This window comes from Macaca nemestrina, chromosome 1 (assembly GCF_043159975.1).
Source record: "Macaca nemestrina isolate mMacNem1 chromosome 1, mMacNem.hap1, whole genome shotgun sequence".
In the NCBI taxonomy this organism is placed as follows: Eukaryota; Metazoa; Chordata; class Mammalia; order Primates; family Cercopithecidae; genus Macaca; species Macaca nemestrina.
Genome location: NC_092125.1, coordinates 232,773,880 through 232,790,689, shown reverse-complemented (window position 1 = coordinate 232,790,689; position 16,810 = coordinate 232,773,880). Strand labels below are relative to the sequence as shown.

Here is a 16,810-nt window from a genome sequence, read left to right as displayed (position 1 = left end):
ACAGCCGCTCCTGGTGCTGCCGACCTCCGAGCGCCCCCGAGCTCGGCGTCCGCGGAAGGCCCAGGCGCGCTCCCGGGAGCACCGTGCGCACGCGCACCGCCCCGAGCCGGCGGCGCTTGCGCACTCGCTCGTCCGGCCTGGGCCGCCGGCCCGGCGCGGGCGCCATGAAGCTGCTGCGGCGCGCGTGGCGGCGGCGGGCGGCGCTAGGCCTGGGCGCGCTGGCGCTGTGCGGGGCGGCGCTGCTGTACCTGGCGCGCTGCGCGGGCGAGCCCGGGGGCCCCAGGACGGCGTCGGGCCGCAGCCCCCCGCCCCCCGCGCCCGCGCGCGCCGCCGCCTTTCTGGCCGTGCTGGTGGCCAGCGCGCCCCGCGCCGCCGAGCGCCGCAGCGTGATCCGCAGCACGTGGCTGGCGCGGCGCGGGGCCCCGGGCGACGTGTGGGCGCGCTTCGCCGTGGGCACGGCCGGCCTGGGCACCGAGGAGCGGCGCGCCCTGGAGCGGGAGCAGGCGCGGCACGGGGACCTGCTGCTGCTGCCCGCGCTGCGCGACGCCTACGAAAACCTCACGGCCAAGGTGCTGGCCATGCTGGCCTGGCTGGACGAGCACGTGGCCTTCGAGTTCGTGCTCAAGGCGGACGACGACTCCTTCGCGCGGCTGGACGCGCTGCTGGCGGAGCTGCGCGCCCGCGACCCCGCGCGCCGCCGCCGCCTCTACTGGGGCTTCTTCTCGGGCCGCGGCCGCGTCAAGCCCGGGGGTCGCTGGCGCGAGGCCGCCTGGCAGCTCTGCGACTACTACCTGCCCTACGCGCTGGGCGGCGGCTACGTGCTCTCGGCAGACCTGGTGCGCTACCTGCGCCTCAGCCGCGACTACCTGCGCGCCTGGCACAGCGAGGACGTGTCTCTGGGCGCCTGGCTGGCGCCGGTGGACGTGCAGCGCGAGCACGACCCGCGCTTCGACACCGAGTACCGGTCCCGCGGCTGCAGCAACCAGTACCTGGTGACGCACAAGCAGAGCCTGGAGGACATGCTGGAGAAGCACGCGACGCTGGCGCGCGAGGGCCGCCTGTGCAAGCGCGAGGTGCAGCTGCGCCTGTCCTACGTGTACGACTGGTCCGCGCCGCCCTCGCAGTGCTGCCAGAGAAGGGAGGGCATCCCCTGAGCCGCCGCGGCCCGGCCCTCCGGGGCACCCGCTTCACCCAGCGGCGCCTTGGGGCAGATGCCGAGCGCGCGCCATGCCCGGGCCCCAGGGCTCCCGTCCCGCGGCCACGCCGGTGGTCGCTGCCTCCCCGGCCTGCGTTTGGGAGACCCCTGGGGGTTGCCGGGACAGCGCGCCGTGTCCAGGTGGAGGTGCCGGTTCCTGGACCTTAGCGAGCCTAAGCGGGGCCCGGCCGCACGCTGACCCCCGTGCTGTCCGCAGCCGGCTCATGGGGCTGGGCCCCGATCTTCCGTGTCTCTTATCAGTGGCGTTTTTCATGTACGTGTCTCAGATCTAACGTGATTTCACATCAGTCCGATTTCATGGGATTTTGGTCTCTGTCCAGTGACTTCGTGGTAAATATAACTCAGTGTTTGCTTGTAACTTATTTATAAATATTGTAAGTTTGTGTCGATGTGAGTGTAAGTTGGCAATGTGAAGGTCTCGGGTTTTTTACATGGTTTCAGGAAACACTTCTATGTCAGAACTTGGTGCCTGTACCGTCGGCCCCGCTGCTGCGTGTGTTTAAAGGCAGGAGAACTTTAAAACTGGCCATTTATCTTTTCAGTGTACACGTCATTGGACTCATTGTTTCTTTCTGAAGAGATTTTCCTTTTAAGGCTTCCCGTGGGTGCGTGGCGCTGCTTTATTTCAGACTCCACCCCAGGTTCCAGGAATCCGAACCCCGGAGTGCTGATGCGGTTCCAATTCCGCCTTAAGAAAACAGGACCAGCGGGCACCCGGCTTGCCTCTCACCTACCTTAACACATCCTTGGAATCCCCTCATTTAACGAGAAGAGTGAACACTGCGGTCCTTGCCAAAATAAAATAAAGCTGCCCCAGGACAAGGGGTGACCATGAGCCCCCTGAAGTCCAACACGGGTTTTCTGTCTGGGGACCTGGGTGGTCCCCGCTGTGATCTTTGTTGTCCCACTTTGGAGCCGGGGCCGGTCTGGGGTCCAGTCTCGAGCATCAGGGTCAGGCTCCGCTGAGGGTTGGATTAGGCTCTGGGTCAGCCTTGTTGTGGGTTTAGGAGCAGGTTTGGGTTATTTCTGTTCGAAGGCAGCAGTGGTCTCAGGATGAAACAGCTGGGGTGGAGGGGAGTGATGATCTGTGGTCAGTGGGTCAGCGACCTGCACAGTGATTCTCCCACCTCCAACAGGAAAGGGTGGGACTGGAGGCGTCCCTAGGTCAGGCAGATGAGTTCGAGCTCCGATGGGCCACCTTGAATACAAGACTGCCTCCCTTTGTGCACAGTTTGTTCTTGGACACGGACTCGTGAGGATCCAGGGCTGGGGACCCCGGTGTGAGCAGGATGGGGCCCTGCCCTCCCATGGGGTTGCAGACTCGAGCCCAGGGGCTGCCCATCACAGCGGTGTCCCAGGTCCCTGCCATTCGATTTTACCTGGGATGCCTTCTCTGAAGTTCGGAATTACTTGAGGAACCCTGTGTGTGCTTGGAGAGGCCAGAGGGCTTGCTGAGGATCCCATGGACAGTGGAGAGCGGGATTCGAACCAAGGGCTGGACACCCACACCTCTGGCCTGCACTGCCGAGTTCTTCGTGGCTCCAAAGAGTTGACCCCTGTGGAAAACAGTGCAAATGTCCAAGACTCCCAAGGAAGTCTAAAAATCCAGTTTGCAACCACTTCTGACCTACAAAAAAATGGAAATTTGGTGTTTTTCAGCCTAAGACATTAAATTTCATGTCAGAACAAAGCCTGCCCTGGGCGGACCCTCCCCAGCCGTGCCGTGGTGAACGGGTTCAGAGGACATGTGGGCTGAAGGCTGGGCCTCGGGAGGGCTGGGGGCTTCCCAGAGCCGGGGCAGCTACAGCTCTTTCTGGTCTCACCTCGAACTTGCCCTGTAGATCCTCCCTGCTCCCTGGTGTCTCCCTGCCCCGCGACTCCGCTCAACCGTGGACGTGCTGTGGCATCCCCTCCCCCAGGCGTCCCTCCCTGGTCTTAGCTTGTACAGCTCCCCACACACCCAGGTACTCAGTTCCCGGAGACCAGGGCCAAACCAGGAGGCCCTCGGGTGATGGGGAGTCACCGAGTTCATTTCCATGTGGGAACCTGGGATACAAAACAACCGACTCTTCTCAGCCACACGGATGTTTCTCCTCTGGCGGCCCCGAGAGCCCACCATGGAGGGGACGGTGTCAGGGCTGGGCAGGCACGGCGCAGACGCACGCACACAGCCCCCAGGAGGCACATGGCCGGCAGGGAATGCAGGTCAAGCCAAGAGGGTGGGCTTTGGTCCCTTCAGGATCCCCCAAGAGGAGAGCACCCCCCTCTGCCCTCCTGGGGACCCTGGTCCTGCCCCTCTGCCCCCTATGACTGGTACGCAGGCACCTGACGTTGGCTCCAGCTCTCTGGGCCAGCCCTGGGTAACCACAGGGCCTGTGGCCTGGGTGGTCGCCCCCAAAATGCAAAGCGCTACCTGCGTCTGGAGGTGCCCCCACCCGAGGCTTCCAGGTTTCCACCTGCCCACCTGTGCCTGGCTGGGATCGTGGCGGTCAAGGCTCCTGTTAAGGGACTGAATTGTGCCCCCTAAAAGATACACAAACTGACCTTGTCTGGAAGTCAGGTCGCTGCAGGTGGAATCGCATTAAGACGAGGTCCTGAGGTGGCCTTACTCCGACGGAACTGGTGTCCTTATCAGAATAGGCCCGGAAAAAGCCGCTGTGTGGCCACAGAGACTGATATCCAGGCGACGCCTCTGCAGGCCCAGGATTGAGGGCCCCCCAGCACCCCACCAGGCGAGAAAGGGCTCTACCCAGAGTCAGGAGCATGGCCTCCAGGGCTGCGAGGGAAGACACCCTGTCCAGCAGCCCCAGGGTGCCAGCCCAGTTGCCTGTGCCTGGCACTCTTCGGTGCAGACGCGGGCAGGGGCTCCTGCAACCTTGCGGTGTCACAGACGCCCAGCACTGACTGGGCCCAGATCTTCTCCTGGGGCTCAGCACACACCCTGTTCCCGGAAGGCGTTCATCAGTCCAGCCTGCAGCAGGGCTGCCCCTGCGGCCTGGGTCACCCCAGACTCTTCTGCCCTCTCCCTGGCCACCTGTCCCAGCTCCGAGTCCTCAGGTCTGAGAGGGGCACGGCCCTCCTGTGGCCCCACCTGCCCAGGCTCCCCAGCTGTGGCACCGTGAGACCGGCTGACAGTGCGGGAATGGAAGCCCCAGCTGCCCAGATGGCTTGCGGAATCCTGGGGAGCTAGTGGCCAGAGACAGCCACACGCCCAGCCCTCCGCACCCAGAGCGGGGCCCAGAGAAGAGAGGAGGCCCCTTGTTCACGTCAGGCCCTGCTTCCTGGGCCCACCGACAGCCAGTGAAAGAGGAGTTTCCAGCTCCACGGGGGCTGCTCCCTGGTGTCAGGGGCCTGGGAAGGGCTTGGCTCTTTTTCCTGGTTTCCTACTCTGGAGTGCGCTGGGGTCTCCCTCTCCCACTGTGGGCTGAGGGGAAGTGTCCATCCCACAGGCCCGGCCAATCTCAGGGTCCATCCCACGGGCCCGGCCAATCTCAGGGTCCATCCCACGGGCCTGGCCAATCTCAGGGTCCATCCCACGGGCCTGGCCAATCTCAGGGTCCATCCCACGGGCCTGACCAATCTCAGGGTCCTCAAGAGGCTTTTGAGGGGCACAGCCCAAACCCCTGGGCCTCCCCTTGAGGTCTCCTCCCAGCCCCCACCCAGAGGACCTTCCCACAGCCTTGGGAGCTGAAGCCCAGGCCACCCCATCAAGGTGGGCTCTGTGGGTGTCCACACTCCTTTCCCTCAGGGCCAGGGTGGGTCCCCGCCCCCAGCACTCACAGCCCCTCCCTCTCTGGCCTCCCTGCTCTCCGCACCCTTCCTACCAGAGACTGGTGCCACCAACCCTGCCCCGATGGCCACATGTACCGCACCGGCTAGGTCAGAACCACCCAAGGAGAAGAACCAAGATCTGGCCCCACCCCGTCCCAGGCTGCGCGCTCCTCCTCGGAAGGCCTCTCTGAGACCCATCCCTGCCTCCCTCCCCAAGGGTCTGAGCCTCCCTCACCGGGGTTCCCAGCGGAGGTGGACAGTGGATGAGTGGTCCGAGGAGGGGCGACTGCAGCCGAGGGGCTGAAGGGAGGTGGAGGCGGGAGGGGCAGGAAGGGGGATCTGGAAGGCCCCAGGTGCTCCCCACCCATCCAGCCTCGGCCTCTGCTCTGGTCGCGTTGCCCAGCGAGGCCTCTCCTTGGACTGGGGCTCAGGCAGTCTGCCCTGGTCGGGGCCACGGATGCCGCAAAGACCCCTCAACTCAGCTAGCCAGGGTGCAAGACTGCACCCACAGCTGAGAAGCCAGGGGTTACGAGTGTGGCCCTGCCGGGACCTCCTCAGCTGCATCCCCCAGAGTAAACACCACAGATCTTCCAGGGCCAGCCGGGCAGGCAGGACAGGAGCCCAGGAAGGCCGCAGTCCAGCTCCCCTCCCCGCTGACCGGGGCCTGACCCAGCCCGGTGACCCGAGCAGAAGGAAACCCAAGCCCTGGCCCCTCCCTCCGGTGGCGTCTGAAGGTCTCAGCGGCCGCAGCCTCCCCAGGGGCCCTGCACCCACGGCCGCCCACCTCAGACCGGAGAGAGAGTGAGGGATGAGCAGACCCAGGCCCAAGTCCCCACCGGGGTGACAGGGTCACGGTGCCTCACCCTCGACCGCCTCTGCAGACCAGCCCCACCCAGACTTTCCGACCCAGGACAGTTGAACTCAGCCTAAAAAGCACCCGTCCAGAGGGCCCGAGTCCGGCCGTGGTGCCTCCTGCTGTGGAGAGGTGTCCTGCACACCCGTGTGGCAGGGAGAGGCCTGGGCATGTGGGCTGGGGGCCTGAGGGGTCTGGAGATGCTTCCCTGTGGAGACAGGGTTTGCCCAGCCCTCACCTGTCACGCTTCTCGTCACCCCCTCGTGAGGGCCGTGGGCGTGGGGTGGGCAGGAGGCCCTGCTGGGCTGGGTCACACGCATGACACACGGCTGTCATCACACCGAGGCACCCGTGAGTCACTGCCCCAGAGCAGGGGCTGCCCCCGGCCTCCCAAACAAAGACCCTTTGTCCCCAGGCCTCTGGTGCCAGGCCCACCTGTGCAGCAGTCAGATGCTCAGGCAGACAGACACGCCGGTGGCTCAGCAGGCACAGGCAGGGCCAGGGCGTGTTCCCACACCCAGACACGCAGCCATTCCAGGGTCAGGCTGAGGGAGAGCCCTGGGGGACAGGCCCTGAGGTCACCACAGCTCAGAGTGGCCTGAACTAGGAGTCCAAGGGCAGACTGGCCAAGCCCAGCCCGTGAGCGACGGCCCCAGGACACAGCGCCAAGCTCTGCCCCCAGCAGCCTCCAAGCACAGCAGATCCCAGGGCAGCGCTGTGCAGGCAGGAAAGAGCTCCCCCTCAGGACAGTGTGCTGAGCAGCCCCCAGCTGGGTGTGGGAGCCCCCTCCCTGGACCCTTTCACGCAGTTTGGGGAGCCCCAAATGCCGAAGCAGCCGTCACAGCTCCGTGGGTCCCTGTGTTGTCCCTGGTGGGACCAAGACTATGTGGTCTCCTGGACCCCAGGGACCCCGGCCACGCCTGCTGCAGGCACTGAGTGGCCGGCCAAGGGCTCGGGCCCTGGGGCTCTGGACGGCCGCCCTGCGTTTGCTCCCACGGGGCCGTGCTGCTGGCTCTGCAGAGTCCCAGTCCCAGGGCAGAGACCCACACGGACGTGCAGACATGTGGGCACGCACACACCAGCCACAGGGACACACAGCTGTCAACCCGGGGCCAACACAGGGCACCTGGCACATAGATTTTTAAAAAGGAGGCCAGGCAGGTCTGTTTGGATCCCACACGCCCCCCAGATGCCCCCAACATGCCCCCAGGCCACGCTTGTTCCAAGGCCTAGATGACAGTGGTCACGTGTGGTGTGGTCTGTGGCCTGGGACAGGCCCCAGGAACGCCCTGAGCTTACTCCAGAGAGGCTGGAAGGCAGCCCAGGGGGCCCTGGGAGCAGACACCCTCCCAGCTGCAGGGCAGCAGGGGCAGCAGGAGCAGCAGAGGCACAGAGAGGGAGGTGAAGTCAGATGCCAAAGCTGGGCCTCCAGTGCCTGCCTGCCCTGGCTGCAGCCCCAGAGTCCACACCCAGGTGCCGCCAGGGGCCAGGCTAGGGCAGCCACATCTCCCACATACCCCAAGAGTGGGGCCCTCGAGGCACTGGGGACAGATGGGCAGTGGTGTCCACACCTGACAGGCAGGGCCGGGGCTGGGCCCAGCCTCCTCCTCACAGCCAGGAGCCCCCAGCCCTGCCTCCCCGGCTCTTGCTGCCCCTCGGGGTGGCCGCCACACCTGGCCCCAAGAGGATTTTCTGGCTGCCCTGAGCTCCCGTCCGCATTTCTGTCCGTTCAAGACCAGGCCAGCACCAGAGCTGGGAATACTGGCTCCGACCCAGCCCAGGCAGCCCTGGGCAGGGTGGGCCTGGCAGGTCCAGCTGGGGCTCTAGGGAAGGGCCGGTCCTGTGAGTACAGGAGCTGGAGGGTTGGTGGGGGGAGTGTCCCCACACCGGGCACGGCCCCTCCCAGGATGGCAGGGAGCCCACAGCAGCAGCTTCCAACGCCCCCAGAGCCGGCCAAGCATCAGGTCGGACTGCAGTTCTGGAAAGTCAGCCCCGGTGGAGGTCACGGAGGAGCCGGCAGCTCCCCGCCGCTCAGGGCATGGGGTCAGGGGTCAGGCTGAGGCCTTCCAGCACTGAGCTGGCTGCCTTGGCTCTGCTCCTGCCAGGGTCCGGGAAGCCGCCAGACGCTTGGGACACTCAGTACCCCCGCTCCCAAACCAGGGGGCACAGGCCTGAAGAGGTCCATTTCCCTGGGCTCCCCGGGTCCCCCAGCCAGCCCAGGCCCTGAGCAACTGCAGCTCTGGCAGGCCTGTGCCTGCCCCGGGGACCCCACGCTCAGGCTGGGTGAGTGACAGGCATCTCCCACCCCATCAAGAGTCCAGGGTCCCCTCTATGGCAAACACTGCAGTGTGGGTCCAGCCCAGGAGGCGAGGCTGAGAGAGAATGAAGGGGTGCAGCTGGGCTGGGCCGGAGGACAGAGCCTGGGCTGGGTGGGCTGGGGGCCTGGACCCTCCTGTGAGGCCGCCCACCCCACCCCAACCTGTCCATTCTTCTGCTCCTGGGTGCCCAGTCACAGGGGCTGGAGACAGCACATTCCAGGGGAATTGCGGCTAAGTGGTGGATCACCTCCAACTGGGGCAGAAACCAGGTGGCAGAGGAGGCAGAGGCCAGAGAGGTGGTGCCGGCGCCAGGACGTCCCCCCCCATTCACCCTAGCCCCGGCCCCCCTTCATCCTCGCCCACATCCCAGCCCCCAGCCTCCCCCACCAGCCCCCAGCCCCTCCCTCATTCACCCGGGCCCCGGCCCCCACCCCGCCCCCTCCTCCACGTCTCTGTCTCGTCTCTGTCTGGCTCCACGCGGCCCTGGGTCCCATTTCTGGCGTCTCCGTCTGTCATCGCAGCCCCCACCTCCGGGGCTGGGGACTGGCTGCTGCTGAAGAACCTAAAGGGCCCCCATTCCCGGATACTGAGGCCCCAGGAGGTGCTCAGAAGGGCCTGGCTGGGTGCTGCCTGATCCTGGGTGCCCATTCTTGCCCAGGGTTGGCCCGCCAGGTGGGGGAGGAGCCACTGAAACTGGAAGCAAACGGGGGAGTCCGTGGCCCAGGGCTCACGCCAACCGGGAAGGTGCAGGCCACACTCCTGCCCCTGCCTCCTCGGGGTCCCCACACGGCTGTCCCGCTGACCCAGCTCCAGGAGGGCCCGGCACAGCCTCCGTTCGCCGTGTGGATGGGCATCCGCCCGACTCTCTGGAAGGGAGCACTGCCAAGTGCTGTGGCCAAGCAGGGCAGGGGCTGAAGGGAGACCCCCATTCTGGATCCAGGCCCTGGGGCAGGCCGTGCTCACAGGCGGGGAGCAGAGAGCAGAGAGGAGCCCCAAGCCGGGGCTCTTGCATCTGGCCTGGTATCCCGCAGCCCCACATCAGGGCCTCAGGACTTGGAAGGTGGTGTGGGAGCTGTTGGGGGCCGCAGGATGGTGCCCCACACCGGCCCTTGCCCGGCTGGACATCCCCAGGTGGTGACCACAGCCTTGGCAAGTGAAGCAGAGACCCTTCCAGACAGCCCCAGCCCCTGACACCACCCTGGGGGGCCCAGGGAGAGAGGTGGGGGTGGGTCAGCAGCCAAGTCCACCTCGTGCTGATTGGCGCCTGCCCACACACCTCGTCGCCAGGCTGGGCCATCCTGCCTCACTGCCCAGCAGGCCTTGGGGAGGGCCCCTTCTCTGCCAGCCCCAGGCAGGTTCAGGTCCCAGGGGAGGGGTAACAGCCGTGGGCTCCGGCCTCTTCCAACTTCCCAGACCCCACCAGCCACCAAGGGCCCTGGATGCCAACCAGAGACGGCATCTCCGCAGCGCTGCAGAGGCCCAGACGTTCTGAGGCCGATTTGCACTCTTCGGTCTGGGTTTGCCAGAGCCAAAATGGGGTGGGGGTGGGGCCCAAATCCACAGGACCTGCCAGGGGGCAGCAGCATGGGGATAGCATATGGGACCCATCCCACCCTCCAAGAGGCAATTCTGGCCCCTGAAGCCCCCCAGGGGCCCTGGTCGTTAGGGTGCGGCTGTCCCTAGGGCAGGCGAGGAGAAGCCTACTGGTCCCAGCCCTGCTCTACCTGGGTGCCCCAGGCACGGCACTGTCTGGGTGCACCTGAGCCCGCAGGGGTGCCTTTCAGCTTCACACGCCGGCGGCGGCCAGGGCACACAAGCACGCAGTCCCGTGTGTGGCCTGCACGTCCTCTTGCACAGAACCCCCCACAGGACGCAGGCCTCCCGAGGGCCCAGAACTGTGCTGCTCCCCAACCTCTGGTGCTTCCAGTGCCCCACGACCTGCTGCCCTCCCCAAAGGCTGGACAGGCTGTGGGCAGAGCTGAGTGGTGCTGGCATGGACAGTGGTCCCTGTCCTCAGGCTTGATGTTGCCCCTGCAGGGGCTGCCAGGGCAGAGCCCAGCCTCTGGCCATCACCATAACCCCAGGCCAGACAAGTTGGGCCCGAGGGAGGCTCCGCAGCCCGTACTCCAGACTACCAGGCTCTCATGTGAACAGCACCCTTCTGCCCGCACCCATCCTCTGCCAACCTTGGCAGCCTGGCCTCCACCCCCAGTGAAACATCCAGGCAACACCGAGGGCGGCGCGCTCTTTATTGTGGTGACCGCAGGCATCAGTGGGAGGGTCCCCAGGATCCGGCGGCAGCTCCTCGCCCAGCCCCCCTCGGCGCCCTCACGTGCCCAGGAGCAGCCCGGAGAAGCTGGAGCCCGCCTGGATGGTGAGGACGGCCCCGGAGCCATTGTCCACAAACACAGAAGCGTACTGTCCAGCCTGTAAGAAGCATGGGGACGTCACAACCGCGGCCACAGCCCAGCCACCCGGCAGCCGCGCTAGGAGGTGCTGAGGCCCCAGAGGTCTGCACCCTGAGTGCAACCCAGCCCTCCTGCTCACACCAGGCCCGGCCTCACCTGCAGCTGCAGCAGCCCCTGCACCTGTGCCGTGAAGACCCTGCTGTTGCTCTCCAGGCCTGAGACGGCCTCCAGGGACCTGAACACAGCCCCACAGGGCAAGGGGGAGGCGTTGCAGGTCCAGGGGGCCAAGACCTCCCCGGGGCCCAGAGACTTGTGTGGCCCGTGAGCCCCGCCCAAGGGTGGTCCGGGGACTGCCGCCTGAAGCGGGGGTTGAGGTCACTCACATGTGGCGCTGGCACAACGACTCGATGCAGATGAGAACACGCACCACGTCCCGGGCCCGCAGCCGGGCCTTGCCCTGCAGCTCACTGTGGTCTGCGGAGACAGCCCTGGGGAGGGTGGTGCATGGGGGGCGGGGTGGGGGCCAGTGGGGAGGGGCTTCAGGGCACACCGCCCAGGACAGGCCCAGGAGTGGCTGCTGGGGCTGGGGGAGGGGAGGCCTGAGGCCGGGTGTGCAGCAGGGACCCCATGCCCAGTCCAAGGCCCCCATGGGGCAGGGGGCAGATCTCTAATGGGACCCGTGCCCGGGGCTGGCGATGCCAGGCGCCCCCCAGAAAGCTCAGCCCCAGCCCCGTCACAGCACACGGCACAGCCAGCCCCATCCGGCTCACCCACGTGCAGACTGGCAGAGAACTGGAAGATGCCGGACGCGGGGGCTGTGAACCGACCTGAGGCCAGGCTCAGACCGGAGCCTCGCAGGAAGGCGCCTTGGGCAGCAGGCTGTGAGGGGCAGTGGGTGAGCGGCCAGTGAAGGGCCTGGCCCCCACCCCACAGACCCCGCCTGGGGAAGGTGCTTGCAACCAACAGCCCCTCACTTGGAGCAGGACTCCCCAGGACCCTCACTCACCACGGGCACCGACAGGACTGACCCTCGAGTCCACACCCAGGAGGGTCTCCCTGCCTCCCGGCCACCGGGGACCCATCCTCGGTCTGGGCATAAGGTGTGGTCTGGGACCCCAGGGCCTCCCAACCCTCACCCGAGGCAGCCCCTCGCCCTCCGAGCCCCTCCCAACTCCCAACTCACGTGGGTGTCCCGTGAGTGTCAGACAGTGTGTGTGGTCCCGTCTTGCCTGTGGGGCCCCACCCAGTGCCCCCCTCTGGGCTCCTGGCCCCACTCACAGCCTGGAAACCATGCAGCTCCACCAGTGTCCGCTTGTCCACCCGGCGGGGGCCCTGCAGCCGGCAATGAAAGGCCTCTCCCACCAGCCACAGGCCCACCCCCTGGGGCAGCAGTGGGTCCAGGAGCCCTGAGAACCGGTGCTCCGTGGCCTCTGTGGGGAGGAGGGCACAGGCCGCCAACAGGGTCAGCGTGGGGCCCAGGCACGTCGGGACTCTGGGCAGTGCGGGGCGGCTGACCTTTCAGCAGCTCCTGAAACTCGCGAAGCAGAGTCTCCGGGGTAACTTCTGCACCTGGAGGTCCTGGGGGGCCGGGGGGGCCCAGGAGGTCCTGGGGGACCCAAGAGGTCCCGCTGGGGGAAGACAGAAGAAAGAGGTAAGTGTCCCAGTGGGACCCTGTCCCAGGCTCAGACCCTGCGGCAGCCCGGGCGGGGCTCACCTGCTTCTTGTCCCTGCTTCCGCACCGCTTCCTCAAGGCGCTGTCGTCCGGCCGCCGGACAAAGTTCAGCCATGTCATGTGGGCGTCGGAGAGCTCAGGTCCTGAGGCCTGGGATGGCTGAAGAGGCGGGACGGGGCTAGCACACTGAGGCTGCGCCCTGCAGAGAGCTGGGAACCCAGGGCAGCGGGGGCCACTCAGGGCAGACCCAGGGAAGGCATCACCAGCCACAAGAAAGACCCATGGCCACCCTTGGGGGACTCAGAACCTGGACGTTCCAATGCCGGGGCACCAGCAGTGCACACACGCAGGGCTTCTGTGGACGCAGCCACAGCCTGATGCCCTGAGCCCGACAGGGGCCTGGTCCTGGCTGAGGCACGGACACGGACGGGACGATGTGGGGAGGACAGGAGGGGGTTTTCCACCGGCCTGAGAGTCCCAGAGACGCCAAGAGTGGCTGCTGACAGGGGAGCAGCGGGCACGGACCTTCCCGCCAAGGACCCTCTGCCTTCCAGTTCACCCCAGTCCTCAGGTTCAGGTCCAGGCAGCTGGGGCCAGCCCACCCAGTTCAAGCAAGGGTCAGACAGGGCCTGCCACCCTCTCCAGCCCTCCAATCACCCTCTCTTAAGCCACCCCAGCCCCCATAGTCAGAGGAGATGTGCTAAGGAGGTTTGGGCTGGGGACAGCCTGGCCTGCAGGTGGAAGCGATAGGAAGTGCGCAGCCTGGCCGGGAGAGAGCCCCTTCCCAGAGCAGGGTGAGCCGAGGGACCCTGGCCCGGGACAGAGTCCCGTCCTGAGCTTGGCCTAGCCCGACACAGCGAGGCTGGGTTCTGAGGACAGCCTCAGCCTCCTGACCAGACATGGCAGGTGGGTCCTCCCAGTGGACCAGACAGGCCTCTGCCATGGGGGGTGGAGGACAGGCAGGGTGGGCGTGAACCCATCCCAGACCTGGGCCCACCCAGGGAAAAAACAATCCAAGAGCATTCAAATTCACCTTTACTCCTCCCCCGACTCCTTATCCCCTTCCTCCCCACTGCTCCCCCCTCCTCCCCCCACTGCTCCCCCCACTCTCCCCCCTCCTACCCCCACTCTTCCCCCGACTCCTTATCTCCCTCCTCCCCCGACTCCTTATCCCCTTCCTCCCCACTGCTCCCCCCTCCTCCCCCCACTGCTCCCCCCTCCTCCCCCCACTCTCCCCCCTCCTACTCCCACTCTTCCCCCAACTCCTTATCTCCCTCCTCCTCCGACTCCTTATCCCGTTCCTCCCCACTGCTCCCCCTCCTCCCCCCACTCTCCCCCCTCCTCCCCCCACTCTCCCCCTGCCTCCCCCCACTCTCCCCCGCGACTCCTTATCTCCCTCCTTCCCCCACTCCTCTCCCCTGCTCCCCCTACTCTTCTCCCCACTCCTCCCCAGCCAACTCCACCCCTACTCCTCCGGCATCCACTATCTGCTTGCTCTCCTGGCATCACCCCCGCAGTGTGATGGAGGGACCTGGCGCCCTGGAGGGGCCTGTGCATCAACCCGTCTGGGGACAGAGGGCCAGAGGCAGCAGAGAGCAGACTGCAGGAGAACCGCCCAACCCTGGAAGCCTGGAGGGCCAGCCTGAGCACACACCTTACAGCCCTCCAGCCGGCACCCTTCGAGGGAGGCTGCCACCCTGCAGGTTCTCTGGAGCAGTGGCCCTGGGCAGTGGGGTGCCCCCTCCCTTCCCCGGTGACTGGCCGGGACTGCTAAAGACCCCCCCACTGCTCCAGCCCTGCCAGCACTGCCAGGCTGGCCCTGGCGCCGGGGACGAGCCCACTCTTCCTGAGCTGGTAGAGCCGGGCCTCAACCCTCCTCAGCCTGCCCATCTGGGAAACGGGGCCTTGGGCTCCAGGGGGACCGCGTGGGCTGAGAGGCAGCCGGGCTGGCTGCGGCAGAGCCGGCCTTGGGAGGAGGGAGGCCAGCATCAAAGGTGTGAGGGCTGGGGGTGGGGGCTGCTCCGGCAACTGCGGGTCCCCTCCCAGTCCCGGGGCCCCCGACGGCAGCGGCAAGGGCTGCCCTCCAAGACCCCTGGAGAGACCCTGAGCAGGAGAGAGGAAGCCCCGGGGTTGAGGTGAGCTCGGGACCTTCTGTCTTTGTGAGGACGCCTGGCCAGGCTGGGGCCTGAGGACTTAACCTGCAAGGGGGGGTGCTGGCTACACAGGACCCCTAGAAAGCACAAGGGACGGGCTCACCATGGCGTCTCCAGCCGCGGGAGTCATGGGGCGCTGGGCTCCCCGGGGGTCTGGTAAACCATCCAGCAAGCTGCCGGAGCCCCTCCCCACCCCCAAATCAGCAATTAACTTAATAGCAACAGGTTCCTCAGGGCGTGGCAGGCCCAGGCTTCAAAGGGTTAACTGTAGCCCCCAACCCCTGCAGGAAGCCCCCCTTCACCCACCCACCCCAGGCCAGCTGGGGGCCAGGTCCGGGCTGCAAAGGAGGAGAGGGCTTCCCAGAGGCCGGCCCGGCTGGGCTGCAGCAGATTCCCAAGGCAGGACCGTGGCCGAGGCCTCAAAAAGGGCAACCCCGAGGCAGAGCAGGCGGGGACAGAGCCTGCTGGGGGATGACGCCCCAGGACCCGAGCTCCGAAGTCGCCCCACAAGGGACTACGTGCGTCCCGGCCGCGTACCTTGGGGGCCTTGGGCAGCCCCTCGCGGGAGGACGCGCTGGCGGTGGCGTTGGGGGGATCCGCGCGCTGGCCAGGCTGCTGCGTCCTCTGCGCCTCCGGCCGGGCCCCAAGGCCCCCGAGGAGGACCGCGACCACGGCCCAGGCCCAGCGCCGCATGGCTCCGTCCCGAGGCGGCTCAGCGCGGCGAGTCCCGGCGCCAGGGCGCAGTCATGGGGGCGGCCGGCGCTCAGAGCCCCCGCGCGGGGGCGAGGCCCAGGGGCGCGCCCGGTCTCCGCCGCTGCATGTCTGCGCGGACCTGCCCGGAACGGCGGCGCGACGGCGCTCAGGTCCCGCTGGGGTCCCGCTCTGGTCCCCGCTCCCAGCCAGTCCTCTCTGGCCTTCTCACTCCGCCGCCCAGTAAATCCTCCCCTGGCCTCCTCCTCCCCAGACCTCGCGGGCTTCAAGGGGGGCTCACACTTGGATGATCCGCCAGCCCCCGGGCGCCCCGACGGCCAGGGGCGGAGACGGGGCGGAGACCCCCACTGACCCCTGCCTCTGCTCCTTGCCTCCCCTCCCCAGAACCCGCCCTGCCCCCACTGCCTCCCCAAAGGTCCACCTCATCCTGGGAACCGTGAAGACAGCTGCCTGCCTCCTCGCCCTCCCTCCCAGCTGAGCTCAGCCCGGCTCCCCTCACACCAGCCTCTGCAGCCAGCCACCAGGAGGGCAGCTACCAGCCAGCCAAAGCCCCCCCACGACCTCCTCACCCAGGCCCTCTCGGGTGCCCTGCCCTGACTCACCGCCCCAGCCCAGGGTCCTGGGGGTGCTGGCGGGCCTGGCTGGGGCCCCACTCCGGGGAAAGGTGAGGCCAGATCATGGCGACAGACCCCTCGGGCTCACTGGCCAGAGGAAGGGGGTGGCCAGGTGGGGCTGGAAGACCCTCCAGCCGCTGGTCCTGGCGGAGGCTAACAGTGGCCCCAAAAGAAACAGGAAGGTCAACATGCCGGCCCGGATGCACAGCTCGGAACGCTCCAGACCCTCCCCTCTTGCCAGACACGAGGGCAGCCACACCGAGACCCCAGCCCCAGGCCACACCCACAGACAGAGCCACCGGAGACAAGGCTGGGATGGGGATGACGCTTGGGAACCCACCAGGGACCCCGGCTGCCCCCGAACCCTCTGGGCTCTCAGACACTGCCTGACTGGCATCTCCAGAGCGCACTGTGGAAGCTTCCCAGCCCCGTGTCCGCTGGTGAAGGTGGTGGAGGACTCTGGGGACATGGCACAGCACCCACACAGTACCAGCCCTGCCGGACGCCCACAGGTGAGCCCTAGATGTGACCTGCATCCAGCATGGGTTGGGAAAGGCAGCCCCAACACCCCTCAATCCAGGCTTGGGGCAAAGGGGAGGGGTGGGCAGGTGCCTTGGCCAAGGAGACCCCTGCCCAGGGCTACCAGACCCCTCCTCACAGGCAGGGCATCCAAATTTTCTGTGTCACCCACTAGCAACGTGCTCCCCTGTGACTCCAGACAGGACAGGCTGGACCTCCAACTCTGCCCTACAGGCAGGAAAGCAGGCAGCCCTGGGAGGCTGGACAGAGTGCAACTGGGCCTAACTGGGAAGGATGTGGCTTCTTGTTCCCATCCCCAGGCACCTTTAAAATGAGCTTAGCCTAGCACCCAGGCAGGAACACTCAGTCCCCACACTCCCTCTAGAAAACGACCAAGAGGACCCCACCCTCTGGGTCACCCACCAAGGCCCTGGGGTACCCTGGGCCACAGCCATGAGCTGCCCCCACAGGGAGGCTCAGGTGCAGCTGCTGGCTCTGCTCACCCCCTGCACCCCCCAACCCAGACACCCTGACACCCCCAGGCCGTGGGAAAATGGCAAAGGACCACAGTGCCC

General features: G+C 66.9%; 2 protein-coding genes across 3 annotated transcripts; one reads left to right on the top strand and one right to left on the bottom strand.

Annotated features, from left to right (window-relative positions):
* The first annotated feature begins 34 nt into the window (after positions 1 to 34).
* Positions 35 to 2,051, top strand: LOC105498306 (beta-1,3-galactosyltransferase 6). The gene has a single exon (XM_011770329.2). The coding sequence runs from the start codon at positions 165 to 167 to the stop codon at positions 1,152 to 1,154; it is 990 nt and encodes a 329-aa protein (XP_011768631.2). The 5' UTR covers positions 35 to 164; the 3' UTR covers positions 1,155 to 2,051.
* An 8,345-nt stretch (positions 2,052 to 10,396) lies between these two features.
* C1QTNF12 (C1q and TNF related 12) lies at positions 10,397 to 15,350 on the bottom strand. Of its 2 annotated transcripts, none has more exons than XM_071068154.1 (8): positions 14,929 to 15,350; positions 12,281 to 12,397; positions 12,082 to 12,172; positions 11,845 to 11,996; positions 11,337 to 11,445; positions 10,950 to 11,040; positions 10,723 to 10,801; positions 10,397 to 10,585 (listed from the first exon to the last, which is right to left on the bottom strand). In XM_071068154.1, exons 1-8 carry the CDS (start codon positions 15,082 to 15,084, stop codon positions 10,487 to 10,489), a joined length of 894 nt encoding a protein of 297 aa, XP_070924255.1. In that variant the 5' UTR covers positions 15,085 to 15,350; the 3' UTR covers positions 10,397 to 10,486. The 2 variants fall into 2 exon arrangements, with proteins under 2 accessions (XP_070924255.1, XP_024653888.2); XM_024798120.2 differs by having other exon boundaries at positions 10,950 to 11,054; positions 12,082 to 12,194; positions 14,929 to 15,348.
* Positions 15,351 to 16,810: the final 1,460 nt, after the last annotated feature.

Excerpts from the sequence above, each read along its gene's own strand:
- LOC105498306 (XM_011770329.2), top strand. The coding sequence starts at position 165 with ATGAAGCTGCTGCGGCGCGCGTGGCGGCGGCGGGCGGCGCTAGGCCTG.
- C1QTNF12 (XM_024798120.2), bottom strand. The coding sequence starts at position 15,084 with ATGCGGCGCTGGGCCTGGGCCGTGGTCGCGGTCCTCCTCGGGGGCCTT. Across the intron at positions 11,997-12,081 it reads GTTTCAGGAGCTGCTGAAAG|AGGCCACGGAGCACCGGTTC; the intron begins GTCAGCCGCCCC and ends TCCTCCCCACAG. Across the intron at positions 11,446-11,844 it reads AGCTGCATGGTTTCCAGGCT|CCTGCTGCCCAAGGCGCCTT; the intron begins GTGAGTGGGGCC and ends TGCCCCTCACAG.